The 17,857-nt window shown below is 48.6% G+C and overlaps 1 protein-coding gene across 1 annotated transcript in view; it reads right to left on the bottom strand.

Annotated features, from left to right (window-relative positions):
* SKP2 (S-phase kinase associated protein 2) overlaps window positions 1-17,857 on the bottom strand; it is a 28,613-nt gene that overhangs the window by 6,814 nt on the left and 3,942 nt on the right. Inside the window, exons 3-7 of the mRNA XM_024578522.4 lie at window positions 10,920-11,031; window positions 8,895-9,041; window positions 7,548-7,682; window positions 5,899-5,997; window positions 4,351-4,481 (exon numbers count right to left, since the gene is read on the bottom strand). Coding sequence (XP_024434290.1) covers window positions 4,351-4,481; window positions 5,899-5,997; window positions 7,548-7,682; window positions 8,895-9,041; window positions 10,920-11,031 — 624 coding nt within the window. The remainder of the gene's footprint in view (window positions 1-4,350; window positions 4,482-5,898; window positions 5,998-7,547; window positions 7,683-8,894; window positions 9,042-10,919; window positions 11,032-17,857) is intronic.

Here is a 17,857-nt window from a genome sequence, read left to right as displayed (position 1 = left end):
GGATGTCCCCTGCCGACACCATCATTTACCGCTGCGCCAGAAGTTCGGACAATGCAATCAATCACACTGTCGGAAAGAGAAACAAAGTTGTCATCTTGGCACACAAGACTTTTCTCCCCTAAAAACGCAAGCAAACCACTTGGAAGCTATTAGAAATAGAGAACTGTGCAAAACGAGTGGTGAACAATAGTCCATAGCTATGTATCTATGAATCAGCAAAAACTGGAAGAATGCCATTCAGAACAGCAAAACGCAAAACCAAACACCACCGTACCCAGTCCCGTGCCACATAATGTTCCAAAGGCGGACCACATCCACAATGAAGGTCCCACAGATTATAGGGAAGGTGACGATTTCCTGCCAGTGACACAGCCGTCGTGAATGCCGACGCGGAAGGCACTGCCCGTGTCGGTGGTGGTGCGGCTGCAAACTCCGCCGCGCTGCCAGCCGTGTGCAAGCTCAGTGTATGCAACGAACGAGGCATAGCTCATGGTACTGATGGCAATGTGCCCCGACCGGGAATCAAAGCAGTGACCTCTCAGTTTACAGAATGAAACCCAACCAACTGGGCCACATGGGTCAGGGTTCTGATCATTTCTTAGCACCTTGAACGTTACCACTCTAGCCTCCTACAGCCTTCTCTCATCACAGCACCAGAAACTGACTTCTAAAATGGGAGTCAGATCATATCCCCTGCTCAACACACTCTGATGGTTTCCTACCTCACTCAGAAAAAAATCTGAACAAAGCTTCTGCCTTCGTTTGTACAGCCCTTGGTTTTCTCATCTCCTATCATTGCCTTCCTTACTCCTTATGACACAACGGCTCCCACAGCAAGGGTCTGTACTTGCTGGCCCTTAGTTCTAGAATGTCGTTCCCTCACTCCCTCACATTATCTATGCAGCTCACTCCTTCAGGCCTCTGCTCTCGAGTGTCACTTCCACAGAGTGCTCCTCGCTTTGACGGTCCCATCTAAAACCAGCCCTTCTCGCTGTATCGACCTGATGGCTCAGCCGCATTTCCCGCCTTACGTCTTCATCTTCTTTCACAATGTTCAGTTCTTTGTTGATTGTCCGGCTCCCCCACTAGAAGGTACTCTTGCAAGGATGATGTGACTTCATTTGTTGAGTTCAAGGCTATGTCTCCCAAGCCTGGCACAGGCTTTGTGCATGCTCAATAAACACTAGTTTAATGAATGACTAAAAAAAATGAAGAAAGTGCACAATACAATTTTGACTGACTCGTCATTGAGCTGGCTAACCAGCCACCAATAAAATCCAAAGTCAGATATAATCTTATTTGGGCACCACCGAGGAAAGAGGGAAACCTTGGGGGATAAAACCGGTGAGTCTTCGTCCCTAACCCTGATTTAAGCCCCGGCCTCCTTTGGTGGGGTGGGCTAGCGAACTGCAGCCACTGCCGAGACTCCCTCCTCACTGTCCCCTTCTCTGCACCACAAACCGGACATCCACTTGAGGGGAAGGGACCTGAGAAACCACCTAATCTGATCTGTCATGTTACAGGAGACAATTTCAATCAAGGCCAAGTGCAAGACCAAAAGCCAGGTCCACCCAGGCCTCCTCCAGCACTTACCTATTGTCCCCAAAGGGGTTGGGGGTCAGTGGTAAGTGGGTGGGGGTGACCATGACAGCCAGTAATTACTGAGTTTTCACTGTGTACCAAGAACAGTTTGGCATACCACATGTGTACCAGCTCATTCACTCCTTACTATAACCCTAAGACAGGGATTCCACTGTTACCTTCGTTTTATCGATGACTAAACAGGCAGATAGGGAAGTTAAATTACTTGTATAAGGCTATCAGTAAGTGGCAGAGTGGGTACTTGAACCTAGGCAATCTGGTACCAGTCTAGGAGCTAAAAACCTGTATTTTCCATATAGGGAAGTAGTGTGCTATTGTTAGGACATTCATTAAAAAAATCTGATCCCCACTCTATAATTAAGAAAACTGACACTTCAATATTATTCTGCATCTTTGCCATAGCCCTGAATGTGCCCAGCAAGCAGGATTTTATTACCTATTATTACTGCCAAAACTCAGTAAACAGGCCAGCTATTCTTCTTCAGAGGAACAAAGAGAAAGTATTAAGCCAAACAAAATTAACAGCAGTGTGCCCACAGCAGAGTTTTTCGAACTTGCACTTGGTTCATTTCAGAAAAGTTCCCGATGAAGGGAAGGGAAATGCAGATACCAGAAGGAAATGCAAACAGGCAGTGTGCTCTCCCCTCCTGGGGACGAACAGGGAAGGACCGGAGGCAGGGCTCCAGGTGCACAGGGCGCTTGCCCACTGCCGTTTAAAACCCCAGGGAGGCAATTTGACAAGAACTATTCAAAGCTTGAGAACAAAGCCTAAACCTTAACTTAGCTATTCCACTTTTAAGAATGCATGCTTTGAAGTACACTCCATGAGTTGTCTCTGTCCATGACAAAGCTGTTCATAAAAGGAAAAAATTGGAGGCTCTAAACATCCATTACAAGGAGGTCATCTGAGTACGTTGTTATCGAGCCAACAAAAAATGACTCCACGTCTGTTGGGTGGAATATCATGCAGCCCCTGAAAAGTGGGTTATCTGAAAAAAAAGCATATGACCAAGTATTCAATCCGCTGCGTCCCATTCTAAAAAACACTTTCGTCCTGACCAGTGTGGCTCAGGTGGTTGGGTGTCCTCGAGCAAAGCAAAAGGTCACCGGTTCGATTCCTGGTCAGGGCACATGCCTGAGTTGTGGGTTTGGTCCCTGTAGGGTTGCACGTGAGAGGCAACTGATGGATGTTTCTCTCTCATGTCGATGTGTCTCTCCCTCTCCTGCCCTCTCTCTAAAAATAAATAAATAAATAACACTTCTACAGGAAAAATACATCAGTGAAATTACTGATGGTTTGTTTTTGTGTTTATCCGCATTTTGAGAATGACTATGTACGTACTGAAATCAGACCGACAACAGTGTAGGGAAAGTAAGTAGAACAGAAGCATGGTCTGTGCAGGTAACAGTGAGAAGGATGTCCCTGCTGCTTCCACAAATCTCCAAAGACAACGTTCCCACTGTCTGAAAATGCAGGCACCAGGCCCCAAGCACAGGAAATGGACTCACATCCGAGCCACTCATGAGAACCTAGCTCTTATTTTCTGCATCCTGATGTACCTTGCTTACCAGAGGACACACCACGTCCTGGGGTAAGAGTTTTCAAATACTGCTTAATTTCTACACAAGTATATTCTGCAAATGTGTGACTCAGATCTTTTAAAGTATGATAAAAACTGTAATAACAGAGCGCTTAGATGAGCCAACGGCAACAGCAAGACACCACGACAGGGTTGAAGGAAGTTAGCTCCGCCGGGTTTGGTACGGCTCACAGCCTGAGATTGCAAGGTGAAGCTGTTAAAGAAAACCTTGCCATTTGCAAACACTTACCTTTGCAAATGAAGATTTTCTCCGTATTTAGACACGCAAACCATAGCTGGAAGCTGAGGCTCATGAAGACTGTAACCGCCATGCATTGCCCCTGATTTCAAATGCTTGTGTCCATCTAAAGAACCTCCTGTCCTTAGACTGAACTCACAAGTGAAAGTTCTAAGTGTGGACTTACGAACAATTCATAGCAGGGTTTTCCAACCTGGGCACCATCGACATTTTGGACCAGATTACTCCTTGTGCGTTGTTCCGCTGCTCTGTACATGCCTGACTTCTACCCACTGGATGCCAGGAGCACCCCCGCAGCCACGACCACCAAAAATGTCTCCAGGCCTGGCCAGGTGTCCCCTGGCAGGACAAATCATCCCTGGTTGAAACTGCTGCTTAATACTAGTCAAAGACTGCATTTATCTATTTTTATGTTGGAGTTTGACCTAAAAATCTAGTTGATTAAAAGAATTCTTCTGTTTAAAAAATAAACTGTTTGGCCCTGGCTGGGTGGTTCGGTTGGTTGGAGCATGGACCCGTACACCAAAACGGTGGCGGGTTCGACCCCCGGTTAGGGCGTGTTTGGGAGGCAACCAATCGATATTTCTCTCTCACATCAGCGTATCTCTCCCTCTCTCTCAAATCCATTAACATATCTTTGGGTGAGGATTAAAATAATGAATTAATAAATAAGTAAGTAAAGAATAGTGTGAAAGTATAAAAGATTTCTACTTCTAGACTCTGGACTCAAATCTCGATGCTAGCTGTTTGCCTTTGCCAAACCCTTCTGATCCGCTGCTGCCTGCTTGGGAAAACGGGAAAAAAAATGCAGGCACCGACTGAGAGAGACGGCTCAGGTAGGGCTGTCCTTAGGGGAGGCTCCCTAAAGCAAGCCCACTGCTGTCTGAGCCCAGCGGCCGCCGCTCTTACCTGCTCTCTGGAGGTTCTTTCGGTAGCCGCTAAGGTTCAGCTGGGTGACAGTCTCGGACACGTGCGCCACAGCCACTTGCACGTGCTTTTCAGTGAAGTCAAAGCACCAGGAGAGGTTCAGCTCATCCAATCTGCGCACCAGGGGGGCAACAAGGAAAGCATGAGACCGTCACACAGGAGCGAGTCCTAGACAGCCTTGCCTCTGGCTGCAAAGCACGTACAGAGCCAGGGACTCCTTACCATTTCATGCACAGAACCTCTGCTCTGCTCAGCAGCCACCTTTGCTCACCCACAAGTGTGCCCCTCTTCCCAGCTTCCCCTTGGCATCCTCCCCTGCTCCAGTTCACCCCAGAAAGTGGCCAGGGGATCTGAGCCAAGGCCTGAGTGAATGCTGCCCTCTTGTGGAAACAAAGGGGAGCACTCTCCTCCCTTCCTGCCCGCTCACACCTCATTCCAGAACTGGAAGTAGAAATTCCAGCCTGTTTTCTTTCTCAGCCACACAGGTTGTTAGCAAACAACTACACAGATTGAACAATCATCTAAGATGTTTTACACAGGTGGCAAACACAAGGCCTGTGGGCCGAATCCAGCCCTCCACCTTGTTTCTGCCCAGCAGCAGCACCGAGCTCCTTGCCCCTAGTAAAGGAGTAGTTACATTTATACAGTCCTAAAATTACATTCGGCCTTTTGAAGGCAACCATGAGGCTCATGTGGCCCCCGGAGAAAATGAGTTTGACACCCCTGGTCCCTGACAAAGAGACACCTGCCTCATATTTGGACTCTGAGCAAATGAGGCATTCAGAGAAAAGGTGCCACCATTAAACTACACGCCCCATGCCTGGCACTCCTGAGAAAATGTAGGGCTGATAGTCTATCTCATTGATTACATTCTTATCCAAAGGCAACTGACTTTCAACAGATCCTTAAGGAGACAGAGGTGCAATGCCCTGGGACACATGCCGAGACTCAGGGATATTCTCTCTCTTTCTCTCTCTCTCTCTCTCTCTCTCTCTCTCTCTCTCTCACACACACACACACACACACGGCACTGTGTGTTCCGTGACCCATGTCGCCTCTCAGCAATCTGCACCCTCTGTAGCCTTGTTCACATCCTGACATTATTAACACAATATAAATGATGTTTTTAAGTAAATCACCCAAATTCATGGTGTAGATTTCAAATGTACAGAGTTTAATCAAAAACTGTTAAGTTATGTCTACAGATATTAAAGGGGAAAAAACCCTGACTGTCTAGTCAGGTAAAAACAGATTTCTTTTAACCATGCTGTTGATAAACATACTACTACATTTTCCCTTTTAGAATAGAAACAAGAAAAAAGGGCTTACTACACAATCATCCTTTGCAAACTCCTTGGATTTGGCTCCTGAGTTTGGACAGAAAGTTTAGAGGGCAAAGGATATTGCATTATCCAAATCAAGAGCTTGGAGTTAGGAATAGCTCAATAACTTTCCCACTTCTATTCAGATGTGAGTTCAATTGTACAGTTGAAATAATAGTTCTGTAATCAAGTCTCAAATCTTTCCCACCTGGAACAGCTACTCAGCAAAGTCTTCAGGGAAGATTCGGAGAATCCAGAACACCCGGAAAGGTTTAGTCGGACTAAATTTGAGTTCTGTGCAAGATTACTGGGAAAAGAGAAAAACGTCGAAAGAATAACATTAAGAGACTCTTTCTTATTCGATCAACCAGCATTCTGAGGAAAGCAGGCTAGTGAGGTGTAAGCAATGACAGGCCTTCGAGTCAGAAATGAGTTCAGATTCACGTCCCACGGAGGAGATCTGACTTTAGGTGGTGAACACACAATGCAGTAATAAATTCAATTTAAAAGTTAAAATAAAATAAATAAAGTCACATCTCACTGTGTGTACGACACCGAGCAGCACGCTCTCTCTGCCTTAGTTCACTCATCTGTGAAATGGTAGGGTCAGTACCTTCTTGGTATGGCTGTTAAAGTTAAATGATATAATGTAACAAAGGGTTTAACACAGCTCCTGGCACAGAGGAAATGCACGAGAAACATTCTTCAATGTACTTTTTAAATTAAAAAAAAAAAAGCAATAGCATAAACATATTTCCATTTCACACATAACTGGAATTAACTTGTAGGCAAACTTCTACTTATAGTTACAGTGTTCTTTCAGTTAAATGTCTCTCAAACTTGCCCTCTCCTCTACATTACCAAACGCCTCATGTTAGTGAAACTTAGTGATTAAGTGCAAGAGTTCTGGAATCATCCCTGCCAGGTTCAAATCGTGGTTCTGCCGTCTACAAACTGTGTGGCCTTGGACAAGTTATTCAGCCTGTGCCTCAGATTGCACATCTGTAAAACAGGAACAGTAAGAATCTATTTTATCAGACTGCTGTGCGAACTAAATGAGACGACCTTTAAAGAACTTAGTATCTGGCGCACAGAAAGTGCTCAATGAATGTCAGCTGCTCTCATCAGTATTATGACTACTCGACTTTTCACATCGGGTCTCATCATCCCCCACGTGAATGGACATAACCAAGTCCTAACCGATCTCTTCCTCCCATGTCTGGTTGGCTCTCTGAGGTGGTCAGTGAGTTGGTTTTCTAATTTCAACTTGGCCATGTTCCCCCAGGTCTCAGAAGCACGCCCTTCACCATAATTCGCTCTACAGCCGGGGGTGGAGCCCACACTTCTCCCTTGTGATCTGATCCCTGTTGTCCGCACCTGCTGTCCCTCTCCAGCCCTGAGCCCTGTGCTCCTGCAACTCCCACTCCCCTACCAGTGTAGAGCCACGGGCAGCTTCACCTAGACCGCTTCCTTTGCCCTATCTTCAACACCAAGCCTGAGACACTTCCTCCAGGAAGGCAGCGCTCCCTACATTTGATCAGACCTCACTGTCCCTGTGTGCTGCCAGAGAGCACTGACACAATGAACAAACACTGCCCTCCCAGCACCAGGCAGGGACCACGCCTTTACTCAGCGTGCAGCTCCGGCACCTAGCATCAGGCCGCATGTGACTAGCAGGCATGCGTCGGTTGTCTAGACGAGTCCCAGAAAGTTTCGGAAGCTGACGCACTGCACTGGCAATTTTCTGAGTCCACCTGGATGGGGCCAGCAGGGCACCCCGGTTATGCTCAGGGAACAAAATGAACACACGTAAGAACACTGGCCTCCGTGACACACTCCTGGTTGCCACTCACTCACTCGACAATGGGATCCGAAAGCTGTAGGCCTTCCAGGCTTAGATTCTGCAGCTTGGAGCACGGGGACAGGATGCTGTGCAGGGTGGACACACCGATGACCGAGTTCGATAGGTCCAGGTGCTGCACACGGAAAGGGCTGGACCCAGGAGAGAAGAAGAGAGGTTCTGCAAGGCGGCCCCCGTCCATCAAGGTCAAACCCGACCCGCCTCCTCCCCAAACGAGCAGCCAATCACCAACTAGACACTAAATGCACATTTCAGGAAGTCCCTATAGGTTCTGCCATAAAACCAACTGCTCTTAGCTAATTCCCATCCTATTCACTTTAAAACCCCAGAGGATTTTTGCCAAGTCAAGATGTTGCTGCCAACAGAGTCCCCTTTAGAAATTAATCGGTGGGCATGGTGAGAACGAGCTGGATGTGTGTGATGAGCTCATGCCTGTGATGACTGCTGATGAGGATGTGGGGTGGCTGACCGTGGCATTTTACTCAAACAAGGAAGATGATGGACGAGTAAGTTGTATAGGGGGGCTAGGTTTATGTCAGACATGCTGATCTCGAGGGGCCTGGAGGAAATCTAAGTGTCGAAGTTCTGGGTCACCGGCAATGGGAGTTTGTTTGAAGGAAGGAGCTGAGCTGCAGATGAGGACCGCAGGGCCCCAGCACAGGTGAGGGTGCACAGGACACAGCTTGTCCAAGGCCAGTGTGTGGATCGAGAAAGAAGGCAGCTAGGGACAGACCCCGGAGTGACCAAAGGAAACGCAAAGGAGATGAGAAGATGCAGCCATGGCAGAAGGATAGAAACCAGCCCCCGACCCCGGAGAGAAGTGGGAAAACGCTCGAATCAGGACACATGCTTCGCCCTTCCTTCCTCTGTCTGTAGCTTATTCTTTTGTTCAGTGTCCAGTGATTCTAGTCGAGGACTGCATGAGAAAGCACTAAGCCCTGTTACAGCACTCAGTGACAGGGAAACGGTTTCTCCAACTACTCTACAAAACAAAAAGAGGACAGTCCTTCAGGTGGCAAATTTGTCTGTGATGGGATCAGAAAGCCACAGCTTCCCAAGTGAAGACTCCTCACGCTCTTTTCCTCCTCTGACACAGGCACTAGGGGGGCAGAGGGTGCACCTCTGAGCCAGGCGGGAGCCCGACAGTCACCCTGAGTTAGATGGGAGGAGGTCACTGAGACCCTGGGGCCACAGAGCAAAAGATGCAGTTCCCACCCCCACTGCACACACGCCCTGTTTGTCACAGGCTGTGTCAGGCTGGGCAAAGGGGAAGAAAAAACATTTGGATCTGTTTCCACCACAAGATTTAGAAACAGTTTTTTCCCCAAATTTTTCTTTTTTACCTGAAATGTTCAACTACCGGTTGTTGGTCCACAAATGACCGTGGGCAGCAGAAGGCGACCACCCCTCGAGACAGCAGCCGCCCAATCACATCTGGGTGCAGGTTTTTCCCTGTGAGGTCCAAGGTCTGCCAGAGAGACTCGTCAAACCTGGAAAAGAGGGGGGCTCAACTCAGTAAGCCGGGGACTGGACACCGGAAGCCCTCCATGCCGTCACTAACAAGGTGGACGTGGCCACTGAATCATTCCTGGAAGCAAATTCTGAAGACACCTTTGTCTCTCAGGTGACAGTGACAGCTTTAAGGCACTACTGAACGTTTCCTGGCTCTTTTGTGGATAAGCTTCCCGGTTGCTCTTTCTACATATTTCTAATTGAGGTGGTTCAAGGCTGTCATCACCAGCAAGGCCAGCGTGTGGCCTCGGAGACTAAAATCCCAGCATTCGATTCAATTTGGTAACTTTAAAAATGATTGCTCAAATCGCTCGATGGATTCCCGACGAGGTGAGTTGGTGCAAAAGGGCCCCAATGACCCCACTTGCCATTTCTGTTGAGCATAAACAGGTCACCGCGATTACTCTAAATAACATGCAAATATAACTAAAAGTAGGAAAGTTGGCGCTACTTTATTATAAGGTACGCCTCCTGGGCATCTACTAGGAAAAAGAAGTTACAGTTCAACTCTGTTTGGTAACACCCTTCAAGCTTGAACACACACACACACACATACATAGAAACACACGTATACATACGAACGAGCATGAAAGGACAAGGGGAAAATGTCACTTAGGTTTTAGACAGTGTTTCTAAAGCAAAAAGGAGGAACCAGTACTGAACACACAATGAGGGAGCATTAACAACCAGATTAATTCAATTTAACAGGAAAGAAAACAGACCTAGCACAGAAGGGAACATTTTAAATGCCTACCAGAATTTTATTTTTTTAACACGGCCTGAAGTAAGCAGACCATTGGCGCGGGCTGTGAAGTAATTCTGCATAAAGAAACTGCCGGCGTGTTAGCTGGCCTCCGCTGTAAGAAGGCAGGACTGCAGTGCCGGCCACTTAGGCCGTGCTTAATACCTGTCCGCTACCACTTTGTGACGACCGAGATGGAGAGCAACAGACTCTGCACGGCGAGGGCAGCCGGCAGGAGAAGAAAATTAAGACGGGGTCACGTGGGTGGGATGAGCAAAACCGTTAGATACCGAGGGCGTCTCATGCCCCTGAACGGAAAGGAAGGGGGTCCTCCCGTCTCCCAGTGAGAGTCCCTGAAATGTGGAAGGAGAGCGTAGATGGCTGGGGGCTGGGTGGGATGAGAAGGGAAGGAGATGGAAAAAACATTCAAATGGGAAAAAACAGTCTTTTCACCGCTTCTGGCCTGTTACTGCCTTTCCAGCTCACCAAGCCTTTCCACATGCAGCTTGCTGTCCACACCTGAAAGGTGTTGTCCCCAAAACCAACAAAACACGAACAAGGGTCGGCTGCCACGTGCTGAACACCTGCAGAGCCAGGCACTGCACAGGCGGAGCCCTCGCACTGTGCCCTCACAGCTGTGCTGTCCAGAAGGTTCCATTATTCCCATTCTGTCGACAGGGGGAAGGGGGGATGAGATCCGAAGTGTCAAGGACCTCCCTAGGGTCACACAGAGCTGCAGTGGCAGGGGCTAGGTCCACACTCCTTCTAACGCCAGGGCCCCAGGTCCTCTCATCCCTTGCACTCTGCACCCCTGGGGGGAGGACCGGCTGGGCCCCCTCTGTAACTCCCCTCAGGGACCAGGGCCCAGTAAACATGTGCTAAACCGAACCAGGGAAAAGAGCTTCTCAGACACGGGTGACTTTTCACCTCCAGGAGACTCCTCCTGTTCACGGTGAAATAAGATGCTAAGCAGTTAAGAGAAATATGAAGATCCTTACTTTGCTTTGTGCTACTCTATTTTTCTTGGTTTTTAGTTTCATCAGACCCAAATGAGTAAATAATTAACCCTCCCTGCCCCCCTCCCCCAAATGCCAAAGGGGTGAGAAATACTTACGCCAGGTGATACCACCTCTTAGAAATGCTGGAGACTTTGAGGAGGTCAGGGAGGCAGAGACAGGAGAAGATGCCTAAGAGAAGCTCATCTGGAAGGGAGTCCCACGAAACACCTTTGAGGAAAGAAAAAAGTGTTTCCCAATCACCATTCTTGTACCATTCAAGTCTACTGACTCTTTTCATGCCTGTAAAGGACACTCATATTTAGCTGGAAACAGGAACTTAACGCTGATCAAATGACTCATCGTCACAATTGCTCTTCTGCCCCCCACTGTGCAGGTGCCCTGGAGTATGCACATTTCTCCGCAAAGAAAAGAGGGAAAACCTGAATACTCTTCAGAGCACTTGCTCCAGCACGGCAAAGGCTAGACTCACAAGGGCGAGTCCGCACGCCTTTCAGACGTCACACACAGGCTACAGCTCCACGGTGCTCCTGGGTCGCTGAGGAACGCTAGGGACTCAGTGGAGCGCTTACCAAGCAGCGACCTGGTGTAGAAGGCAGAGGAACCTTCCTCCCTCTTTCAGATTGACAGAAAGCACTCAGAAGTCCATTTCACCTAAAAGTGTAACATCAAAGGGTGCTCTCCTCTATTAACCAACGAGTTAATGTACCGAGCCGGGGTCATTTTAGGGAGAAAGCAGTAGGCAAGGCAGACAAGCTACCTCACCCTCACGGAGCATACGTTTGTGGGAGGAAATAGGCAATCACACATAAAAAAAAAAATAGGAAATTACACGACACGTGAAAATTGATGAGTGCTATGCAGAAAAATCAAGCAGCGTAAAGGAGAGGACGGGCAGCCCAGGGTGGGTGTTGAAAGTCCAAACACAGTGATCAGGGACAGCCCACAGCGAAGGCAATCACTGGGCAGAAGCTTGAATGAAGTAGGGAGTCGTCAGGTGAGGGTCTGGGTGTGTCCCGGGTGCCCAGGACGGCACGTCTGTTGTGAGGAGAGCAAGGCGTACAGTGCAGAAAATCAGTGTGGGGAAGGGGGTAAAAGATGAGGTCGTGCAGGGCTTTCAAGGTCATGACCAGGTCTTTGGCTTTGACTCTGAAAGGCCCAGAGGAGCCCCTGCAGGGTTCTGACCACAGGAGAGACAAAGTCTCAACTTAAGTTTATAAAAATCACTCTAGCTGCTGTCTTCAGAAAAAAGTGGAGGGCGAAGCAGGTGGCTATAGGAAGTCCAGTTTTCTTCGTCTTGTGAAAGCAATCTCTAGTAGCTGTCCCGCAAGTAGTCGAAGCTTACGCGTGAATGTATCGATTGGGATAACGAGACAATGGCCACGAAGGAGAAGCACTGAGAGGTGTCAGCACTGTCCAGTCTCTGGCCTCCCCAGTCTCTTCTTACCTTCCGCTGATCTACTCCAGTTCTGCAGCTCTCCTCTCCCCTCTGCAGTGGGTGATTTTATGTCAACTAGACTGGGTCTAGGGAGGTCCAGACAGCTGGTGAAGCAGCCTTTTGGGCGTGTCTGTGAGGGTGTTTCAGGATGAGATTAACACCTGCATCAGCGGACTTGAGGAAGCAGACAGCCTTCCCCAGTGTGGGCAGGTCGCACCCAATCCAGGGCCTGATTAGAAAAGGCTACTTAAGGGACAACTGGCTCTCTCACTGTGGCCTGGGTCTCCTCCTGCCTGCAGATCTTGGACTGGAACCTACACCTTGGGCTACCCTGGTTCTCAGGCCCCTGGACTGCAGAGCTCAGGTGGATTTTTCAGCCTCCTAACTCCTAACTGCGTGAGACAGTTCCTTGTGCTAAGTCCTCACCTGTCTCCTACTTGTTCTGTGTTTCTGGAGAAGCCTAATGCACACCCCCCCCCACCCCCAATGAACAGGTGCGAGTATATCTGTACAGTGACAGCCCCAGGCTCTGCAAGGACATGAGGGAGAGGGGGACCCACAGGGCAGGTGCTGCCTCCCATGGTGTTGCTGGGCAATCTTTTTGATCTTTCCCTTAATTAGAACCCTTCATTGGTGGCCCCTAATACTTAGCCTAAAGTATATACTGAATAGCGTGAAGTTCAAAGCTTTCGTGTCAGGGGCCAACACATATTTCTAGATTCGTTATCTAGAAAGATGTTCCAGCTGTCTAGAGTTCTTTTGTGATTCTCAGAATGGGTCATTCCCTGTTACACCTCGTGTCTGGACAGGTTGTGCCCACCCCTGGCTGCTATTAACTTAAAACCAAGTTGCCGTGAAAGCACCCACTACTATGGAAGGCCTCCATGGCAGCACCAAAACCAGGCCACTTTTCTAGTTTATTATTTCTTTACTCATCTCTCGAGTCCCTCACTAGACCACAAGTTCTTGAGAACAAGAACTCGTTAAAAAAAAAAAAAAAAACTCTGTATTTCTAAGAACAAGCACCATGTCTGAAACATTCATCCATCCATATATTTATTAAACATGTATGACACTTTGGGGTCTGTTCTAGGGAGAGACACAAAGATGAACAAGGCACGGCCTGCTCCGAGTTGGAGACACATAGACAAGGGAAGAAATCTCAATGAAGCACCATGACAGGCTGCAATAGGTAGGGCTCAGGGTGCCGTGCAGCATATGAGCATGCAGCAGTGGTCAGGGAAGCCTTCCTGGAGGAAGGGGCTTCTACTGAAGAATGAATGAGTAGGAGGTGTACAGTTGCTCAATTAATGCCTGCTGTCTCTTATAATCTGTAGATCAGATTCTAGACTTGACTTGGCAAAAAATTACATACTTAGTTATTTCTAATCTAACGTCAAGATCTTACTGTGATCTGCAAAGACCATCCTGGCACCAGGTGCTTGGCCTGCACCCCGCAGCTGGTGTGAGAGCTACTGCACCGAGGAAGAAGCTTGGATGGGAATTCAGTTGCGCTGCTGCCAGACTGTGAACCCTGGGCAGGTTACTTAATCCCTCTGGGCCCGGTCTTTTCATCTTTAGGAATGGGGATGGAGGGATGACCTTGCAAAGTCCTTCACTGTGAAGACTAAGCAAGATATGGGGGAAGACTGCGCAGCACAGTCTAACTCCTTTCTCTCTCCTGTCTCCGCAGCTTTCCTTTCCCCATTCAATCTGCATACTTCTTCTTTCCAATGCTGCTTGGAATTTTCACTCTGACGTGAAAAGGGAGGCATGGTGTGATTTACCAAGACCCCCAGGCCACCCTCTATCTAAGTTTGGGGTCCCCAGAAGCAGGTCCTGAGGATCTGAATTCAAGTAGTTTATTTGGGAAGTGACCTCAGGAAGCCCTGGAAGGCGTGGAGGGAGATATGGAAGGGAAGGAGGTCAATTGAGGGTGTGAATAAGGAGGTTACTGTGATGGGCGCCTGGGGTTCAAACCTGCTGGGGCCCACAGGAGACCACCACAGAGCTGGCCTGGCTAAGGGCAGGTTAGTCACTGGTTGGGGGCTTCTAGCAGCGAGGCAGGAAAGTGAAGCCCCCCAGCATGCCTGTGCAGGGCAAGGCCTCAGAGTCACACCTGTGTGCAGGAAAAAGCTTTGGGAATGGCGAGCTCCAAGGGGCTGTGGGTGGGGCACTGAGGTCTCCACTAAAGATGAGGGGAGAAAATGAGAGCGGCTTGCTGTGAAGTACAGGGCAGGAGAAATGAATGAACTTGGTGCTTCCTATTTTGTTGGGAAGACATAAGAAATCAGGAATAGTATAAAGAGAGGTAGTTAAAATGCAAGGAGGAAAATTTGGCCTAGCAATGAACACAGAGGTTTGCAGGAAAGAGCAAAGCCGGGCAATGAAGCCATGCAGGTAAGAGCAGTCTAGAAGTAGGAGGGCTTTGCGTTGCCACTTCTGTCTTCACTGCCCAGCTCCCGCTCTCCTTCTGGTCCCAGCTTAAATGGTGCTTCCTCAGAGCAGCACTCCCAGATCACCACCACCACAGCCCCCATGCCCAGATTTGCACACCCAGCACCTAGCACATGCTTGGCACATTACAGGCATTCGCTAAACCTTTGCTAAATGCATTATTCCTTCTACTCTGCCCCCATGCAAACTACGAATGAGCTAAAGCTGTACCCTCTGTTGACCAGTTCACTGCTACAGACCAGTGCCTAGGACAGAGCCTGGCAATGAAGACTGGGAAGCGCTCGACTGATATTTCCCAAAGAAATGGCTAAGGGCCAAGAGAAGAGTGCTGTCTGTATCTTATACGACGACAACACTGTTGGCCTATTAAAGCCGTTTCCTCATCTGTAGAATGACAAGGTTGGCCTATGGCTCCACTTCAAGAAACATTCCTGGGCGCCTAATTAATGCTTCAGTGCTGAGAGCTGGGTGTAGGGCACAGTCCCCGCCCGATGGCCTCATTGGGAGATGAACGAATAAACAAATACGTTACCTAACATTTAAAACTGCCATTTCCGGAAGGCCCGAAAAGCCAGCCTCAGGTCAGTATTAAAGTGCACTGACTCGAACCTTTGCGGCAACCCCGTGGACCAAGTGGCACTACCGAACCCATTCGACAGATGAGGAAGTTTGTCTCAACGAGGCTAACCAACCTCACCAAAGTGCCAGCAACTATTAGGTGGCAGAGCCAGAGGTCGAATGCGGTTCTGTCTGTTCCAAACCCCACGCCCCAAAGAGAAGGCGTACAGCCATAAGGGGTGGGTGTGGGAAGGCTGGCTAGGTGGCACAGGCACTGAGGTGGGACACAGTACCTGCAAAGGACCGGTGTCACACTGTTGGTGTTTGGGGGGATGAGGCCAAAGACAACTTGGGGCACAAAGGAGATGGCCTCTGTGAGAACATGAGCAGCTTTTGAGGTGGGGGACAGGGCCTCAGAAGAAGATGCAACTATGAGAAAAAGGATGAAGTCACACAGCCAGCTGGTGGCACAGTGGGAATTCAAACCCAGGAGTGATTCCAGCTCACGCCCTTTTTCTATGATAGGACGTGCTCCGATTCATGCTCTCCCTGTCCTGAGTACTTGATGTTCCACAAGTGTAGGAGAGGAGGAAATTAAACCTGACTTTCTATGGGAAAAAAGACATCAACCAGGGCTGAGAGGGAGAGGGAGAGGGGAGAGGGCATAAAACGAAGATGCCAAAAGCCATCAAGGGCCTGGCTACCAGATGGAAGGAACAACAGCCGAGAAAATGCCCCAGCAGCCCAGTACCCAGGGCCCCACTTGGCTGACAGTGATTCTCAGGCCCCTGGGTGGGGGTCTCCCAGCCTGAACCTGGCTGCTGTCCAAGCAGATGGGGCAGCCGTCTGTCTTCATAGAGCTGCTCTAGCGGCTGGTATCCAGGCCTATGACATGCTTAACCTAATTTTACTTGCCATATTTAGTTCTCAAAACATCAGCCATCTGTTTCCTGGATTCCTGACTATGCTGCGGCCTGGTCTGTTTGCCCAGAGCGGATGAGAAAGTCCACAACAGGTCTTTCCTTCACTGGCCCCCTTCTAACCCCCCAGGGCTGCACAGCAAGGGAAGTAATTATTTAGCCCAAGGCCTTAAGTCTCCAACGACATGGAAGCAGTAGGCCAGGTTTACAAACCTGCTAGTCATCACCCGCGGTTACCGCCATTTCCACCTATTCCCGAGGGGCAAACCCAGCTGCCCTCACCTGTCTGTGGCCTCATCGCTGCCCACGCCCCTTAAACTCCTCTGGATAGAGTGGCTCAGTGAAGAGTTTTCTACGTGTTAGATCTTTGCAGGATAAGAAACTCCTCTCATTTAGCACATTTCTTCCTTGGAACACCACCCAAAGTCAATTTAAAGCACTAAAGTCATCTTAGTCATAAAAGAAACTGTGCCTCTTAAAATTGTGCCTCTCTTTCAGCAGAGATACATTTTACCTTAAGGAGAAGCAGGCCCCATTGTTCAAATCTACTGTTTCTTTTGTGTGCGTGCATTTTTAAGGGTGGGGATTCACCTCATGTTTGCTTTTGCTCGCTTGTTTTAAGTAACTAGTAATAACCCATGCTTCCTTTTTGGGGAGCTACAGATTCTGCCCTCTGAGATGACTTTGCCTTCTTCTTCCCACAAATCACACAGAGAATACACTAGATCATGCTAGTTCTCAGTTTTTTGTTTTTAGGGGTTTGGGGAGGGGAGGGGAATAGGTAGGCAAAACTGAAAAGAAGCAACACAAAACCAGGGGTCTTCAACGATCCCCTCTGCCCCACAATCCTAGATTTCTGTGAGACTGGCTCACCTCTGGAGTGGAGGAAGACCAACAAACCATGGAGACTGGGATTGGAGAATAAGGTACAGTATTTCGGCTCTGTGGGAGCCAGGTCTTTGGCCTGCTCTGTTCACTGTATATTCTTAATCTCCAGAGTGATGCTCAATAAATCTTTGCTGAATGAATGAATGAATGAATGGAAGCTACAGAGCAAAGAAAGTACATGGGAGGGTCCCAGACAGGCTCTAACAGAGCTGAGTTTTGAGGGCTGCAGGCTGAGATTCGTTGGTGAGTTACACAATCAGTCCAGTTTGACCAGCGCCGTTTCTGAGAGAATGGAATGGAACAGGATAGGAAATACCCCAGCAAGGGGGATACAGTTTTGTGAAATTTCTGTTTTGGATACACACCCAGGATTGCAATGTAAAATATGTTTTTTATTAGCAAAAAAAAAAAAAAAAAAGGAAGAACTATGTTTGCCTGGGGCTACTAAAGCAGTTTCCCAGGTTCAAGGCAGGACTTCTTGGGTCGGTATCTCAGGAATTTTGCACTTTGAACAAGTTTCCTTGGGGATATCAGTATACTGTAAACTTTGGAGTCTCCAGTCTGGGAACCAGTGTAGGGTCTGGAGTTTCAGGCAGTTTAATAGCCATGAAAGAGCTGATCAAATTACTCCCACCGTGTTAGGATGGCTATCCTCTGTTTGGAAGGGGAAGTGGGGACGATGGGACCAGGGCAGGCGCTCAGGACCTACCAATACAATGCAGTCGCCCCTGTCTACCTATTAATGACCTTGCAACTGGCCATTTCTCTCTGACCC

Source organism: Desmodus rotundus, chromosome 1 (genome assembly GCF_022682495.2).
Source record: "Desmodus rotundus isolate HL8 chromosome 1, HLdesRot8A.1, whole genome shotgun sequence".
NCBI lineage: Eukaryota > Metazoa > Chordata > Mammalia > Chiroptera > Phyllostomidae > Desmodus > Desmodus rotundus.
This window is presented reverse-complemented; position numbering and strand designations above follow the sequence as displayed.